Here is a 17576-nt window from a genome sequence, read left to right on the forward strand (position 1 = left end):
GAAGAAGCAGGGTGAATTTAACACGGGGAAAAAAGTAGGCTAAGGGAAGGATTCCATGGCTGCCTACTGCTAACTGAAGAGGGCTTGCAGAGAAGCCACCTTCCTCTAAGAGGTGCATGGTGAAAGGGCAAGAGGCAACAGTAAAATTCTGCAGCAACAGAAATTTTAATTCAAAAAAAGGGCAAAAAGAATAGTTGAGCATTAAAAAAAAAATTGCTTACTGCAGCTGGGAAAACTCCCTCTTTCAAAATACTCAAAACTTCATCAAAGTGCTGGGCAAGCAAAATTAGCCCTGCTTTGAGCACGGATTTGTGTCTAGATGGCCTCCAGAAGTCCCTTCCAACCTCTATGGAACTCTATGGTTCCAAGATCATACAATGAAGCAGATGTTTGTCTGTTATTACACTTTTTTACACAACAGAACAACTCTGAAAAAAACTTTCCAGTAGTTCAACTCAAAATCAACACTTTTTGGCAAGGTAGCTACTTGCTGCGAAAACGTTTTCAAATTAATCTTTCCTCCATTTTGATCACCTAAACTGCAAGGGCTATGTGACACAGCTGTCAGTATATTGCTAGATTTTCTTGTGTCTAATTATTATTCCTCAATAATGATTCAGATTTCATGGTATAGAAAGCAAGGACATTAATTAAAAAACCCCATTCTCCTCACCCCCTGTCCCCTCCCCACTCCAAACCAAAAAGCTACACATACTTTTTCAATTAGTTCATAGCTCTCCTCAAGTTTGAGTGCTCTGTTTTGAATAGCTGTAGAAGCACGGTGATAGACATCTAACCACTCTTGATAATCACTTTCTGAAATCTCAGCCACAGCAAAACACAGAGTTCTTAAGCCTAAAGAGAAATCAGACAGTAAGCATGATTCAGTATTTGTTAGTCCCTTCCTTGATATGCCCTGTAACGCATAACTAAAAGCTGAACTTATTTTGTATTTTACGGCGCTTTTTTGGCCAGATTTTCAATTTACTGCTGCATGTCTTGAAGAAATTATAAAGTAAAAAACATGATATAAATAGAAATATTAGCTGAATGTAATACAGGTGATGTACTTCATGGAAAAAAACCCCTAAATTTTACACAAATTCGACCTACCTTAAACTGTAAACAAAACAGGAAGCAATCCCAAATTACACTTGCTGAACAGGTATACATATTAGATTTTTAGGAACATTAAAACTGTAAGATTTGTATTTCTGAATAAAAATTTTATAAACTTTGTTACTTTCCAGCATAGCAACATTTAAGTTAAAATATATCAGCATAATGTTACAACTACCCTCATCTTCACCCCTCCTCAATACCCTTAGGAAATTCTTGGTTGAAGTTTGAAATTTACCATCTAGAAGCTGATTTTCAACCCCCTCAGATTTAATTTTCCCATTTCTGATTCTTTCAGCTTTCCAAATTCTTAAAATAAAATCTTTGTGTACAGGCAACATTTGGATATTTTATTTAATTTTTGAGGTGGTTATACTTAACAGATTTTTTTCCTTGAACAGAGTCTGAATTAAGCACCACAGTAAGAATCTGAGACTGCAAGATTATAAGAAACATCTATTTTTTGACAACACACATTTACATTCAATTTAAGTAGCTAGGTGTGAATGTTCTAACAGTTCATTTTCACATATTATCAGATTCTTAAATCTCTAGAGCATGAAATTGGCATAACTCTTTGTATACAAAGAAGAGAACTGCTGTAGCCAAATGATGTCTTATGAAGCCACAATTTGCAGGCAAATAGATTTAGGAAGGGGATAGACAGGACTAATGTAGTTAGTGCCTTTGGTCATCTGCCCACTCTGTTGCAGGAGATGAACAGCATCATAACTGAGGATGACTAAATGCAATCTTCATCCGTTCACAGGTTTCTATTGTGTACAGCTCAGCACCAGCAGCAATTTTGAAATGATCAAGAGGCTGGGTATGAAATAATACATATGTGTCTTTCACCCTGAAGATGTTAAATTACTGTCTTAGATGTAAACCATGTGTAATCCTAATATCTTGACAACTGAACAGCATTAGGAACACAGCATCTCACCATCTAGACCTAGAGAATAAACTTAATGCTGACAAATAAACTGATTTTTTTTTTCCTCTGTGCAATAAGGATATGCTAGCAAGGTCCAAAGCAATGAATATGAGGTGAAGGGGAGGCAAGGAATTTATAACTTACTAATACGGATACTATTTCCACAATAATTTCAAAATATTTTGTGCAGATGATAAAATGAAGAAAAGAAATCAGTGTATATAGAATATTAGCAATAAAATTTTTCAAGGCATTTCTTTTTCTTTTTAAATCAGAGGTTAATTATTTTTTCTATTTTTAATTTTAAAAATATACTTTTAATTGTGATTTAAAAGAATCTTCCAAATGAAAAGTGGAAAACAAAATGTCATTAAGTCTGCTTCTTAACAGACTGGAACAACAACACAGGAAAATTACACACTTTTTCTGTTTATCCAGCAGGCATTAACACTCAAGCTTAATAAATGCTTAAATATAAATGCCAGCCATGCTAACCACTTCATTTTTGAACAACACACCAAGAGCATGCAGCAAATGCCAAGGACATACTGTACTGCCACATGAAAGGATACTCATGAGGAATTTTGCAACGTCATCAGCTGCAATTTAAATCTGATACAAAAATAAATACCGATTTCTTTAATCAATTCCAGAGAGAGAGGTACTTTATTAAAAAAAAAAAAGATTGAATTTATGCTTTTGAAAGGTTAGTACTTCATTCTTCTGAAGAGTAAATCTTTTCATCTGTAGAAAAGAAGGTTACAAAAAGTATTTGAACAAACTTCTTAACACTAATATGTATGTACAGTGGTTTTAAAGGCGGGTGGAATTTTTCATTTTTTATGTTGATTTATTCAGTCTGACCTGACTGCTAAGGAAAAAATTGTATCAGTTGTACCACTGATTTAATGAGAACAGTAATTAAGAACTGGATTGAAATTTCCAGATCAGTTCAGACAGGATAGAAGATATTGGTCTATTTTTACCTTTTCTTTAAGGTATATTTAGCCTTCTATTTATATATATATATATATATATATATACACACACACACACACACACACACACACACAGAGCCTTATGACTCAAACTATCTTCATATATAAGTAAATTTTCCTTGATCAACCCTGGTTAGGCCTTTATAAAACCCCAAACTGGCCAATCAGTTCACACAACTAGATTCATGAGTTCAACGGGGGTATCTGAGGCTTTAAGTTGTACCATAAAATCTGTTTGGTTTTAGTTCTGCTTTCAACTTTATTGTATAATTTATTATATCTTTGATACCCTAAGATTATTTAAGGCTAGCCAAATGTTTCCTGCAGAGATCTTGATATGGAAAACTAACAAAAGAAGCAGATCTGTGGCTTGCTTATGCTGTCACTGACAGAATCAAAAGACTGAAGGTGCTGCCTATGACACTGATCAAAACGCCAAATTCCATTATAAATCAAAAGAGAAGAATTAGAGAAGTCATATGTTTAACAGACAGAAAGAGGACCTTTCCTGATACAAGATGGTCTGGCCGGACATCAGTTACCAAAAGGTAAGAATTCTATTTGAGAAGGAAAATATTTCAATAGTCTGCCTCCCAGTGTAAGCTTACTTCTTGAGGCACATTAAAGATAACTTTAATGTTCTAGTAACAGTGTATTAAAAAAATTAAGAGGTAGAAAAATTGCAGTTCAGATTCCCATAACTATTGGAATTTTTCTCCAAACTACTCTCTCCCAACTCATTGATAAATTAAAACACTATGATACTTCACTGTACAACTCTATAAGGCTTTAAGATACCAGAAAGAAAGCATGGCATGGAACATCTAGGAATTGTGCTAGAACTACTTACACGAAAACAGAAGCTTTTCTACAGTCTGCTTTTCTGCTCACATCTGTACTGGGAAATCTACTATTATTAAGTAACTGGCTGTTTGTATCAATCATCTTAATTTCACAGCCTTTTAAATTTTACTTATTACTCCTACTTGGAACATGGAGGGGTTCTCCACCCTCAGCAACTGCTTTGTAAGAGTGTTAAAACAGCAGAGATACCACAACACACTATATGGAAAGCTAGTGCTAGCAGTTCCCCTTATTGTGACTGATGACAGAAATAATATAGCATTGAACTACCTTAAAAAGCACCACACTAATCACTTCCAAGCATCTTCAGTTTGGCTGCTTCTTCCTGTGTGCCAGCCCTACAGCATCCATTGTGTGTGAGACACGAAAGTGGTCATGGGAAATGAAATCTTCACAGAAACAATATGCAATGTGTTTGCTCTCTGGAAAAATATATTTTGTCTAAAGGACTCTACTGTGTACTCTGTGTATAGTTTTTGTTTGTTTGTTTTTAAGCATGAACTTATTACTGAAACTTCTCAGGAAGAGGAAGATCTTTTTTAGGAGGCATTACTAAAAAGTAATTTTCAAACATAACATGAACAAAACATTACAGCAACATAAAATTGCAAAACTGAAAAGTTCAGCAGTAACTCAATTTCATAGTTTTTTATTGAATAATATCACCCACCTTCTGTAGCAAACTGCTCTAGATGTTTTAAGGTGATTTCTTTGTATTTTGAACTTTCAGCAAGACGGTCATAAATTACAGTATCCTACAAAACAAATAAATTAATTCAAAACAATTTAAGAAAAAATGTTTTTTATGTAGGCAATACAAATCATGTAGGAAAATGGCAGAAAAATATGCAACACTGCATTAATTTATTTCAGCATCAAAAATGAATAGAAGTAATTTTATTTCAAAGGAAGGAAAAAAGGACATTCCAAACCCTCAGATTCTCTAAATAGACAAATTCTGCTATGATGCAGTATTTCTTTCCTACATTTTCTGCTGTTATTTCCTTTCATTTTGAGAAGTGCTGCATCTTCCTTCGGCTTGCCATGTGAGTTCTTCTGATCTCCTAAAATGATTTCTTCCTCTTTAATATTAAGCCCCAAAGGTAAATTTAGTGTTTCATAACTGCCATTCTCAGATTTTTGAAGCCAGCTTGATATACGGGATATTAACAACAGCTTCTCCTCTCCACTTAAGTAGATACAGAATGGACATTTATATTCAATCAACTTCAATTTTTTTAAACCTTTCGAGAACTGGATTTGCATCCCCCTCCCCCTCAAACGACTTAAGATACAGAACAAGCACTAACGAGCAACTCTGCCATTCTCAGCTACATTATGATTAAGATATCTTCCCATAGATGCTGTGTTCAGGAAAATTTACTTCTAGTATGACATCAATAGTATGTTAAAATTCTCATCTAGTGACTTATGCTAAATTACTGTTTCTACCTAGTGACTCATGCTCAGCTACTACAGCAAGTAACTAATACATTCATCCATTTTCTTGGGAGTACAGAAGGAAGCAATTAATAATAGCAAACATAAAGGTATTAATCCACTACAAAGAACAGGATGAACAGGTCGTCATTCCTTTATAGGCAGTTAGTAAAACCAGACATTAACTAGTGTACCATATTAAACAGTTGCATAATTAAACTATGTAAATTGAAAAAGGCATCAACATTCCTTCTCCCACATTTTCGATGTTTTCACTGCAGTTATAACAACTTTTTGTTTATGCATTTGTATTGGTAGCACATGTTCTTTGATACAGTAAAAACAGAATAAAACTCACGGCTCCTTTGCAGTAGAGTCTTAACTTTCCCGAAGGTGTGCGAACTATCACTGACATTCTCTTCCTAGAGCTGAAAGAGAAATAAATGCCTTATATAAGGTGGTTCATAAATATAAATATTTACCAACATTTTACCTAAGAATATAAAAATATATCTTACATAAGAAAAAGGAAAATAAGTAAGGTCTATCTAGTCTTTGTTCTCAGGTGACTGGGATGGAAAAACAGTTTTACTGTCCAATAATTAGAGTGAATACTGGTTTTCTGTGCATAATTCTGTAGGCTTTTTCCCACAAAACCAAATTTGAGAATCTTCACCTTTACTGAATACTGTCTACTGATCACAAGAAAGTATCTTAAAGCACAAAGCACTTATGACCAAGATGTACTGCATCACGGACCATTGCATCTTTTTCTTCTTTCACAGCCAAAAAGAGTCTCTTGTACACTATACTGTGCTGCAATCCTATTTCAGTCATCCCGGAGTTTCATTCACCATGCAAAGTTTTAAGTATGCTAAGAACTTGAAAGGGGCTCACCTCATTTTAACTACTCTCGGGCTCTCAGTTGTTAATAAGAACTAAGTATTTTTTCTTTTTGTCCTCATGACTGAGGTAGGAATTGGAAAAAAGCATGGAGAAGACTGTCACTCTTCTGCTTTCTGTCTTCCCTTGGAAGTCCTCCAACAAGCATACTTTAGATTCAAGATCATATAAGTACACATTTTGACTGGACAATTCTTTCAAATGTCAACTTTTTAAATAAATCCACAGAAACTATGCAGGGAACAAAACACATTTCTCACACAAGAGTTCACAGTAAAATACACAAAAGACATAAAAATAAATGGTCCCTTTACAAATCCAGTTCCCATTGGAACTGGATCCCATTTATACATCATTAAATAGCATTATTGCATGAATGGTTCCTGAAGTTCAGACTGCTGTAGAAAACATCCAATAAGTGGAATGTATGGAGATAGGTGAAGGAAAGAATTTTTTAATTAATGGTGAAGTGACTGAATATTATCTTCAAGAAAATATTTTCCTATTCCACCTGTGCATGCGCTTTGCTTCAAGTACAGACATCCAAACTGCAATACTGAATTAATTTTTTACTGTGAATATTGCACAAGAAAGCATAAAAAAAGCATTAACTGCTGCAACTCTTACTCCATCTCTAATCTAAAAAACCTCAGATAAGCAGAATTCCAAAAACTTTTAGACAGTGTCCAGTTGGGGATCTGCTTAGACAACAGTGGCAAAATTCAGATCATCTAAACCACAGTTAAGTTGCCTAAAATAAAAGCAAATCTCAGATGAACTTTGATTCCTGGCAAGATTATCTAACCTACTGCTACTTAAATTCATTACACTTGCTTGAATGTTCTGTTAAGGAACTGTGGAGGAATTACAGTAATTTAGGCTTTGTATAAACAATAATTTGGTATATATGCCCTTGACAGGTAAAAACTCAGCAGTTTTGTACTTCTCTTGCAATACCAGAAGACTGCAATCCTGAAGTTCTGCATACAGCTGCCTATCTACTGAAGATGTATCAGAGAATAACCAATGTTTCCTGTAGCGTTCTGAAACTTTAGCTATGAAGACAGATATTGAATCTTGACTGACATACATTTTCTTAGTAAAACTGCAATAAAGCTAATGAGCAGGACTTACTGTCAAGGACTTCTAACTTTTTATGAGCCTTTTCATTGCAGTGACAGTTTTATTTCCTTTTACTGGCGAAATACAGAAAACCACAAAATTGCACTGCTACAAATAACTGTCAGTGTAAGACCATTTTTTTTGTTTTCTTCGCCATAAAAGTGATGTGAGCAGCCATAAAGGTGACCTGGTTATAAGGGGAAAAATACTGAACAGAAGATGTCTGCTGAAACACTGACAGAGAAAAGCCTGGGAACTAGGCCTGGAAACCAGAAGCATCCTTGAGAACTGCAGCAGTATCTCTGAAGTACAGCTGGGTACCTAGAAACCAGAGACATCCTGAGACACCGTAAGTGTGAAACAAGGTACTAACTGCAATAGTTACAATTAACAGGTAAAAAGTCTGGAAAAGGGAGAAAACATCCTGGGAAAGTAGGAATCAGCAACCACAATTGGTTGTTCTAATTGAAAGAACAGGAAAACAGTCTGGAAAAATAAAAATTTGTCTCGAGAGAAAACACCATATCTATTGGCTGTCCCAGACGAAAAATAGAAGTTAGCAGCATCTATTGACTGTTCCAGGTGGTGGTGTCCTACATCCCCTGTCTCTGTCATATAAAAATGACTTGCTTTTACCCCAAATGGAGCCTCTCTCTCTGACAACCATCCCTGCATCATTTTTTCTCTGAGATCCCCTAGACAAGCTATTGGACCATCACCAGGAATACCTGGCTGACTTCAGACTCTCATTCTTTGAAGTGAGACTGTCCATCATCAACTTTGAGGCCCCACTCCTGGGAGCTGTTTGGTGAGCACTGTACCTCTACTATTTCGAATAATATATATATATATATATATATATATCTATGTGTGTGTGTGTATGTGCATGCACATATAGGTAACTGATTATATGTGTATTTCTTCACTAGTGGTAATTTAGTAGCAACTTATAATATACAGACATATATATTTGCTGCTACTATTGATGGCTGATCCTATTAAAATATAAATGTACTTTATTCCTTATGCATATACTTGGCTTTACTAATAGTAATTTGTAGTAATCTGTAATAAAGAAATTTAGAAAATAAAACCTCTGTGCTTTTGTGTGCCATGGAATCCTGCAAAACCACTGTCATGATCTCTATATAGCCAGAGGCCAGGTAAACCTTTGGGTTGTGACAAGGAGGCAGAATAGCTGGCAATTCCCATGGAGTTGCCATGGGATTACAGATGGACAGAAACATCTTAAGAGGACAGAAATACTTCCTTGGTCTCAAGATTTGCCACTTCCAGAAGCAGCTCTTCATGGGCCCCGTTACTTTAAAATTCGTCTCAGGTGTAAGATGAAAATTTCTTCAGAGCGCGAGCACAAAAACACAGCAAAAAAATACTGCTACAGAGGTTTTGGTACTTCCTCTGTCAGCCACTCTTTCTACATTTAGAAGTATCAGTCTTCATTCATAAAACAGGATCAGTATATTCTGGACCTGTTTGAATGACGGAGAGGAGATAAAAGTCTCAAATGCTCTAGAGGGAGGCCTTCTGTCTGCCCAGTAGAACACCAAGGCAACACGGAATATTCATAAAACTGATCAGAGAGCGGACTATCAAGCTATTGTTGTACTTCAGGTAAATACACTGGCATTCTAAATCAAAAATATTTAGGTTTTAGACAAGAAGCTTTGCTCCGTAACTCTCACACAAACGGTTTCTGCTAGACTGTGGAGGTATGTCCCAGTGATACAGATGAAAGTCAGTCATTAAATCAATAGATGGTACATACTCCAGATATCGAGATGTTATTACTACATCTATACTCAATGCTTGCCAGTGAAATTACTAAAAGTTTAATTCATTTCCCTCAGAAAGCAAGCATATACAAGTCAACATCTCATTCAGTAGCACTGCCAGTAATGACACGTTAATGCAAGGACTGGTGCAATTTGTGCACTGATCATGGGCATCGCTTATGCTTACTGAAACAAGGAATCACCCACTCATGCTCATCTTTGCAACTGGCCCAGATGAAAAGACAGTGCACGTAGTTGGCACAGAGATGACAGTAAGCATAAGATTTTCTATGCTTCTGGATCCTTAACTAACATAGAGCCTTGTCTTCCCCTGCTTCGCAGATACATATTTTAGGAGCTGTTTTGGCTCCCAAGAGATAGCTGCATTTTTCCTATTTGTTACATTTTCAGGTGACAGAATACAAGAACAGGCACAACACCACACAGTTCCTTTCCTGACAGCATGGGGAGCCCTGAACAGCAGAATGTCTGAACAACCCTTCACTTCCTTGAGCTTAAGGTACCACAGCAGTTGTGGCATCTGAGTAGAGTATCTACTGGACACAACTTAAACTCAGCACAAGTTATCAAGACACTATTTTCTCCACAGGGATTAGCACTACATTTTAGGAATAATTAGCTGGTTAAGGATTATCAGTGGCTTTCAGTATGCTCACCTGCCAGTTAGACTGAAAGCTACTTCCTTGGTATAATCAGCATATTGTATAAATCTGCTACTTCTCTTTTCACAGGCATAGCTATGATCACTGTAAAAAAGAGACTGCCATAAAAGACAAGTCTACCAAACATTCCTACAAGTTTTATTTCTGTAACATACTTCTCCAAAAGTCTATCCTATCAAATGTTGACACTGTTGCACACTACTTGCAGAAGAGTCTTATCTGGCTTTTACTGGAAGGTGGCAATGAATTAGTTTCCATTTTTTCTGGGAAAAACTTGAAACACCTGGAAACTCTTTAACTCAATAGTCTAATCGTTAGATTACTCCTCTGAAGGTATGTGCTCCTACCCATACAGATGGTGTTGTTTTGGAGCCAAAATTTCTCTTGCTCTGGAACAAGGGTGACCTCTAGCGCCTCCAACAAGTCAGTTCCAAGCAAAGCTGAATATTACAGAATTAAGAACAAAAACAGCTATAAAAAACGAATGTTTCATAAAGTTGGGTGTTTGGTTTCCACCAAAACGCTTAATCCTCCAAAAGGTTAAGATTTAAAAGCAATTATCCTTTCTCTGTAAAGTACCACTGTTTAAATTACAAATTTAGACTGACACAGAAATTAAAAAAAGATCTATGAAATCAAGACAAAGATAAAAACCAGAAGCAATATAAGAATCCTTCACTGCTATTCCATGAATGGAGCATAAAGTTTCAGAGATATCAAACTAACAACAATGCACTTTTTGCTACATACTTGCTAACTTTCTGGAACAGAAAGTGAAAGAAGTAGCTACAGAAGAAAGAAACCATGGCATAAATCTGAAAAATTTCAAGTATGTCCTCTACAATATATAAAATGAACAGTAATTGTAAACAGTCATTAAAAGACATTAGAAGGCTTTCAAAACTATAATTATTACCTTCTGTCATGTAATTTTTTTTTTTTTACTGTGGTGTTCTTTCTTTTTGTTTCACATTATTATTGCTATTATCATAACTATAGGCAACTACTTCTCTCAATTCACCCAACCTATACATCTTCATCCTGTTTCTGTAGTATTGCCTTGGATTTTAATTTTTGATCTTTTTACTTCTTTAGCTAAGCTTAAGGAAACATAATAGGACAGGAAGGAAAACAGTGATAACCTTACGCAGGAACAATTACAAGTAATCATTCTAAGAAAAAAAGAGCTTCCTCTACATACAAATCCCTTCCCCACCCTGTGCCAAAATAAGCAATAGGCCTATGCAAACACTTGGAACACATATGGCATACATGGATACAATTTAAACAGATTTACGTAACAAGTGAAACTGCATCCAGATTTCTTATGGGTGCTTTTATAATTCCAAGAGCTCTGACAGAAAATTTTTACTGAAAGCAAAGCACGTGATGTTGCTCAGAAGAGAATAGATTTCAGTCTAGAGTATTTAAACAAGTCAGAATTATGCAAGTATATTCAAGGTCAAATGCAAAATCTCATTCTATCAGTCAAAGCAAACATAAGTTATGTAATGTTTATTTGAATCTTCCCCCCGTCCACAAATATGAAAATTTTAATAAATCATGGTGCCAGGGCTTTCAGAAATACATTTAAAAGTACTTTCCTATACTATCTTTTCACACAATTTTTTTAAGTTTTGAGATAACAGTTTTTTCAATCTTGGTGCAAAAGCAAAAGTGAAAAATACTAGCCAAAAAAGGAGACAAGAGAAAAAATACATGCCTCTGAAAATGCTTTACAATAAAACCAAAAGTGTGATCTTAATCACAGACACTGCTTTGCTTAAAGTATGATCACATATTACAGAAATATAAGCCATACAGTCTGCATACTTTGCTGATACAAATGGGTAAAAATGTTTGCATTTTTTATATAAGAAAAATTCATAAAGTATTTTCACAAAAAGACACTAAGCACACAACATGCTGTTTACCTTGTAAATTCCAGGACATTTAGCAGTTCATATCTCTCTTCCTGTCCCAGCTAAAGAATTAAAAAAAAAAAAAAAGGTGAGAATGAATGCAAAAAACCTCAAGCAAAAGAACCAAAACCAGCCAAACAATGTCTGAATAGATACGTACCATGATGCAGTTATTGAGAAATTATTTAATACAACAAGAGTAAATACAGCAAATTACACCGTTACTCCAATGTACTTACAGACTCTATGATTACTGAGTCAGGTGTCCTTCCAGTGAATACAAAACGAAGATGCCTGGCTGCTCTGACCAATGCTCCTTCATCTGCAACAAGTCAATAGTCATTTTGCAGATGTACCAGAAAACTGTGAGTTTACCCAATGATTTAATGGATACATTCTAAGCTTTTCTACTTTTGACTTCCTTTTTCCTTTACAGATTTTTAAGATTAGAAGTGGTGCTGGAAAGAACTCTTTGTTTCTACTGTGAAAACCGATGAAATGAATTTACAGTTCAGAGGAAGTAAGCCCCCAAAGGAACATGCCTCTCAGCTCAGTAACAAGAACATCCTCTTCAAAGCACCTAGGCAAGCACTTTCCTCAGTGGGGCACTGGACAAGATACATTTATTTTTGTTTAAATTCTGTTTTAGAAGAGAAGAATGGTAAGTCATTCCTGTAAATAATAGATTAACTTCAATGACTACATGCAGAAAACATTCCAAGCAACAACCCAGCCTCCCACAGGCATCAGTTCTCTCCAAATGGCACAGGATGTCAGAACAGAATTTGCTCACGATGACCAGAAGAACATTGCCATGGCCCAGTTAGTTTAATTTATAGCTCTACCTCTGTCCTTCAACTGCTGAAGGACAGAATTTAGAGAGAGAGGCACCTAGGAGTTGGGGCAGACAGAAAAGACAAAGGCTGGAGACTCTGCACTTCATGTCATTTCTCCCATCATAAATTGTTACAATAGATTATCTCAGCAGAATTAAGCATATCATTTTGCCTTTCTTCATCATTTCCTGAATTTAAAAATTGTCTATAAGCCACAGTAGGTTTGAACCAGACCTTTTGTACTATAATCTGTACTCACTCTCTAGTAAAATTTATCACAACTTTTATGCTATGAAAAACATTTCTCCTTCATTTTTGATTACAAACAGTCTGTTCTAAATCAATACTATGGTTACCAAGTACAGAATAGGTTCACAAACAAGGACATCAATTTGTCTCCTGATTCGATTTCTATTTGCATTAGAGCAGTTCCTTCAGACTTTCACAGCAATCTGACAGCAATTTAGGAGTGCTGAATCACCCTTTGCCCTTACATAATCCACAGGATATCCATATATATTTTCCAAGGCAAATGGGAAAAGTATAAATCCATTTTTGACAAAACTGATTTTAGCTGACACCAACTCTTTTTTCAGGGATGGGTTTTCTTTTTTAATTTTGAAGATACTTCAAAAAACAACAAACTCTGAATAAAATTTGGTTGTTGAGTTGATAGAATACTTCACTGTATGTTCACTCAATTATTTGAGTCTCACCTGGAGATGCTGCTTGATATATAATTTTATCACCTTCTCTTTCTGGAACTGCTGTATGACACACTGCCATCATTGTCAAAAACTCACATATTATAGGTGCAGTTGGCTTTAAAAAAAAAATGTCAGAGCGTGATTAATCATTTAAGCAATAACTAACTGAAATGTAATAATAGATATAGACAACTAATTATCAGGAAAAAAATAGTGAAATAGTTTTTCTCTCTTCTTTAAAAAATAGCAACAATTAAACAAACCAGACATTACCTGTACACTAATGTCAACTTACAGAATAAATTCTTGCTGCTGTAGTTCAGTATCAGCTATATAGACAGAATTTAGTGGCATTTGCTATCTACAAAAGTAGATAACCAGAAACACAGAATAATTCAAATAAGCATTTTTTAGGGAAGGTAAGTCTGGACGCTCTAAGAAAAGAATTTTATTTTATTCACTTAAGTCTCCTTGGATTTTGTCTTTTTTACTAAAATATTACTTTTGTCTAATACCATATTTGATAACCCTTTTTAAGAATCTTTATCGAATCCAAAAATCATGTGGAAAATGCTGCAAGGGCAGGCAGACAGCTTTCAGAGGAAGATATTTAGATCAATGTACTGGGGACATGTCTACAAAACTGAAACAATTTTAAGTTATTTAGCCAAAAGAGGAGGGAAGAGTGTATGTAGGCAAAACAGTTGACCGTTTTGGACAAATACAGCTAAGAATCTTATTAGTACAGCTGAAATTTGCAAATGAATGAACTGACTCCTGAATGGTTGGTCAAAAGAAACTCCAGCATCACCTCAACTGAGGTTTTTTGTAGCATATTTATAGTATTTCAGATTAGTAACAGACTAAGCATTTGAACAATGAAGATAATGTTACAATTACTCTATAACCTAACTTAATTCCATAGTGCAGAAACACTAATGGGAGCAGGTTCCTGTCTGCTTCCACTGAGGGTCCCTAGATCCTGCAAAATGTATTCAGAAGGCTGAATTACAGATTCTTTTCCAAAGCACTTCAGAACACATTTAACACACAATGGTGAAACCTCTCACTGAATGTGTGCCTGAATTTAACTTTAAGATGCATAAAAATGTATTTTTATAGCTCATATATATATACACACTTAAGACTACTTATCTAACTGAAAGCTTTCGACATTCAACCACCTGCATGCCAAGGATTTTCTAGACAACAGCAGTAACTGGACAATGCCTCTTCCAAGCAGTCTATGTCAATAACACTGAAAATGACCTCTGCAGGTAAGTATAAGAGCCCTCTCTGCTTTAGATACACTTGAGATTTGCACTCAGATGTCTAGCATTTAAGACTGTGCCATCTGTAAGAACACAATGCTTCACTGTCTGACAGTTATCCTGAAATTATCCTCCCAGGAAGACAAAATTTAAGGAAAGAAAACAGTAGTTTATTTGCACTCTTCAAAAAGAGAATAAAGTTACACTACTTAAGGTATATGTTCTTGGTTATGATTAAGCAAAATCATCTCCTGTATAAATAACGAACAGAAAGTGGTAATTTCTTAGTCAAATCAAATCAAGCTATTAACTTTCTGGGAAATGTATTGTCTCTCTGGGGCAAATACCAGCCTCTAGAATGCCTGTTTCATTTCATCATCTGAACTGGTGATCTAACCTCATGAAAGCATATACACAAAACCAATGTACATGGTTAACTCCTGAGTCTTGTCTAAGCCTTGGCACAGAAATACTAAGTCATGTCAGGATAGTAAGTTAATTTGACTGATCCTGAAAGCTTTGATGGATGTCATGACATCATCTGGACAGCATAATTAATGTTAAAACACCCACAGAATGAAGAATGTAAGACTATTGTATTTCAAATCCACAACATCTGAATTATACCATAAAAAAAAAGAAAAAAGAAAAAAAGAAAGGCTGGATCTAATTAACAAGTATTAACAACAATTATACAACTATTCATGGGGACATGCTGATTTTGTGTAAATATGTAATTTATTTATTTTCCTTTAAAGGACATAATCTTTTGACTTACTGAAAGCAATTGTTTGATTTCATAAAACAACAGTAATTGTTTTTATATAACTTACATGATTGTTTTGAAGATTCTCCAGTAATGATGTGTCACTAAATGTTTTTTCTTCTCCATTTTGTGAGCCCTGCCTAGAAATAATTAAGCAGAAAAGAAATCATCATTAGCATATTCTTAACCACTCATATACAAATCATGCACACTACTGCGCTAAGGTCAAACACAAATTTTGGGTTGTAGCTGCTACAACAAAGGCTGAAATCACACACCGGGAGAAAATTAAGTGAAAAGATACTTGTTTCACATCTCCAAAGTTTATCTAATTTTAAGAAACCTTGATTTATACAAATACACTTAAATTCAGGGAAGTTTCTCTGCTGACTTCAGGTAATGTAGGATGAAGTAAAACTAAATCTACAATGTAAGACTATGGCTTATTGCCTTCCGATCTCTAGAATGAGATTATTGAAGAGAGTCAGAACAAGATATGCCTGAAGAGATGACATTTCTTGAGAAATTAGCAGCTTTGGAATAGGTTTGCAAATGTTCGCAAAAAAGAAAGTATGGTATCTGAAAGGGGTAAGCAAACTGACTTCAGATATCAGGGAAGTCTTCATAGAGAGGGTTTGTTTTCTATCATTACCAAAAAGGAATCTAGTAAACTGATGGATAGAAAAGGCACAGCAACAGTGAAGCAGAAAGGGACTGAACAGATGCAAGTGGAGATGGTTCTGGAGAAATAAAGTAATATATTAACATCTCTCAATTTGCACAAGTCTTCTGGCCGAAGCTGAAAAATGTAGATATTTCTAGGAAGACTTGTAACTCCAGATAACTTGAGTATTAAGACAATATACTTGAGTTTGAATATCAGTAAAACAAAACAGTGCTGAAAAGTGAACCAGATTGGAGGAAAGTATTCTTTTTTCATTTACTTTGGAACTTTTCTTGGCTCACATAACCTTAGAAGAGAGTGAACATGTTCGGTGTTCTGTTGAAGGTTAAGCCATATACAAAGTCAGTCTAATGATTCTCTATGAAAACCAAAACCAAGCTGTTTTAGTCCTGTACTACCATAAAGGAATATAAAATGTCAGTACCTCCTCTATATGACCATTTAAGGACTACTTTTAAAAAAAACCCAATATTAAAGTGAGAAATTCAAATCATCCTCATTCACCAAGCTGTTTTTTTAAAATACAAATAGAACCTGAAGTGCCAAATGTTAACACTTCAGATACTTTAAATTTGTTTAGAGTGTAAAGTTTAAGCTTTGTTTCCTTAAAGCTTTCTGACAGAAAGACTTTTTCCAGATTCTCAGTGCTAAAAAAAATAAAATTATTTGCCAGTGTATGTTGTGTCAAACAATTCTTAAAAAAAAAAAAAAAAATTAAAATTAAAATATTTGGAATTCAGTACATCACTGTCAAACAGATTCTATTAATTACAATAGATTTGTATACAAAAAATTTTCATCTTAAGTATCTTATTTCATAAGTATATACAAGATGTTACTCACTTATAAAAGGGACGTTTTGGGTTTTTTAAACTGCAGTTCAGGCATCAGTTTATCAATTTCAGATGTGCTTATAAAGATTTTGATGTGTATTAGTCAAGACCAGTGTTATTTCATAAATATCTTATGAGGAAGCATGCTTAATTTCATGTAAGCGTTGCATTATTCTAATGAAATCACTCAGTTGTGTGCAGTTAAGCAAGCACACACACATCTTCGTAAGAAACATCTTGCTACTACATCAAATGATGATATTCGGATGCGGTGAAATTTTGGGGTCTGGTTGTGTGCCACTTCTTATGTGTATGTGGTGGAGATTTTTCAGGTTTTTCTTTTTAAATATTGAGAAAGAATGACTTTGTAGTCTAGCAAAGCAAGGTTTTGTTCCTTCAAACTTTTTAAACATGACAACAATACAGTTTTGTGTGACATACCTTGCTTGTGACTGCCTGAACAAACACAACAGTGATAATTCAAAGACTGTAAATGACATTTTTTCCCAATCTGAGTGTATTTTGAGCAGTATTGAATATATTTAATTTAAGAAAGTATGATGAAGTAGTACAAGGCATCATGCAGATGGCAGCAGAAAGGAAGACAGGATTTAGTCTCTCCTGAGGTACCAGTTAGGAGATTAACGCTGGCCCCAAGTGTATTTAGGTGCTTTAATCTCAGTTTCAGTTAAGAACT

At 35.0% G+C, this 17576-nt stretch overlaps 1 protein-coding gene across 1 annotated transcript in view; it reads right to left on the minus strand.

Moving 5' to 3' along the window:
• The window catches only part of ATP8A1 (ATPase phospholipid transporting 8A1), a 113508-nt gene that overhangs the window by 57587 nt on the left and 38345 nt on the right, over positions 1-17576 (minus strand). Inside the window, exons 16-22 of the mRNA XM_026846964.1 lie at positions 15429-15501; positions 13334-13439; positions 12021-12103; positions 11794-11843; positions 5717-5786; positions 4589-4673; positions 716-855 (exon numbers count right to left, since the gene is read on the minus strand). Coding sequence (XP_026702765.1) covers positions 716-855; positions 4589-4673; positions 5717-5786; positions 11794-11843; positions 12021-12103; positions 13334-13439; positions 15429-15501 — 607 coding nt within the window. The remainder of the gene's footprint in view (positions 1-715; positions 856-4588; positions 4674-5716; positions 5787-11793; positions 11844-12020; positions 12104-13333; positions 13440-15428; positions 15502-17576) is intronic.

Source organism: Athene cunicularia (assembly GCF_003259725.1).
Source record: "Athene cunicularia isolate RWA chromosome 4 unlocalized genomic scaffold, athCun1 chr4_part1, whole genome shotgun sequence".
In the NCBI taxonomy this organism is placed as follows: domain Eukaryota; kingdom Metazoa; phylum Chordata; class Aves; order Strigiformes; family Strigidae; genus Athene; species Athene cunicularia.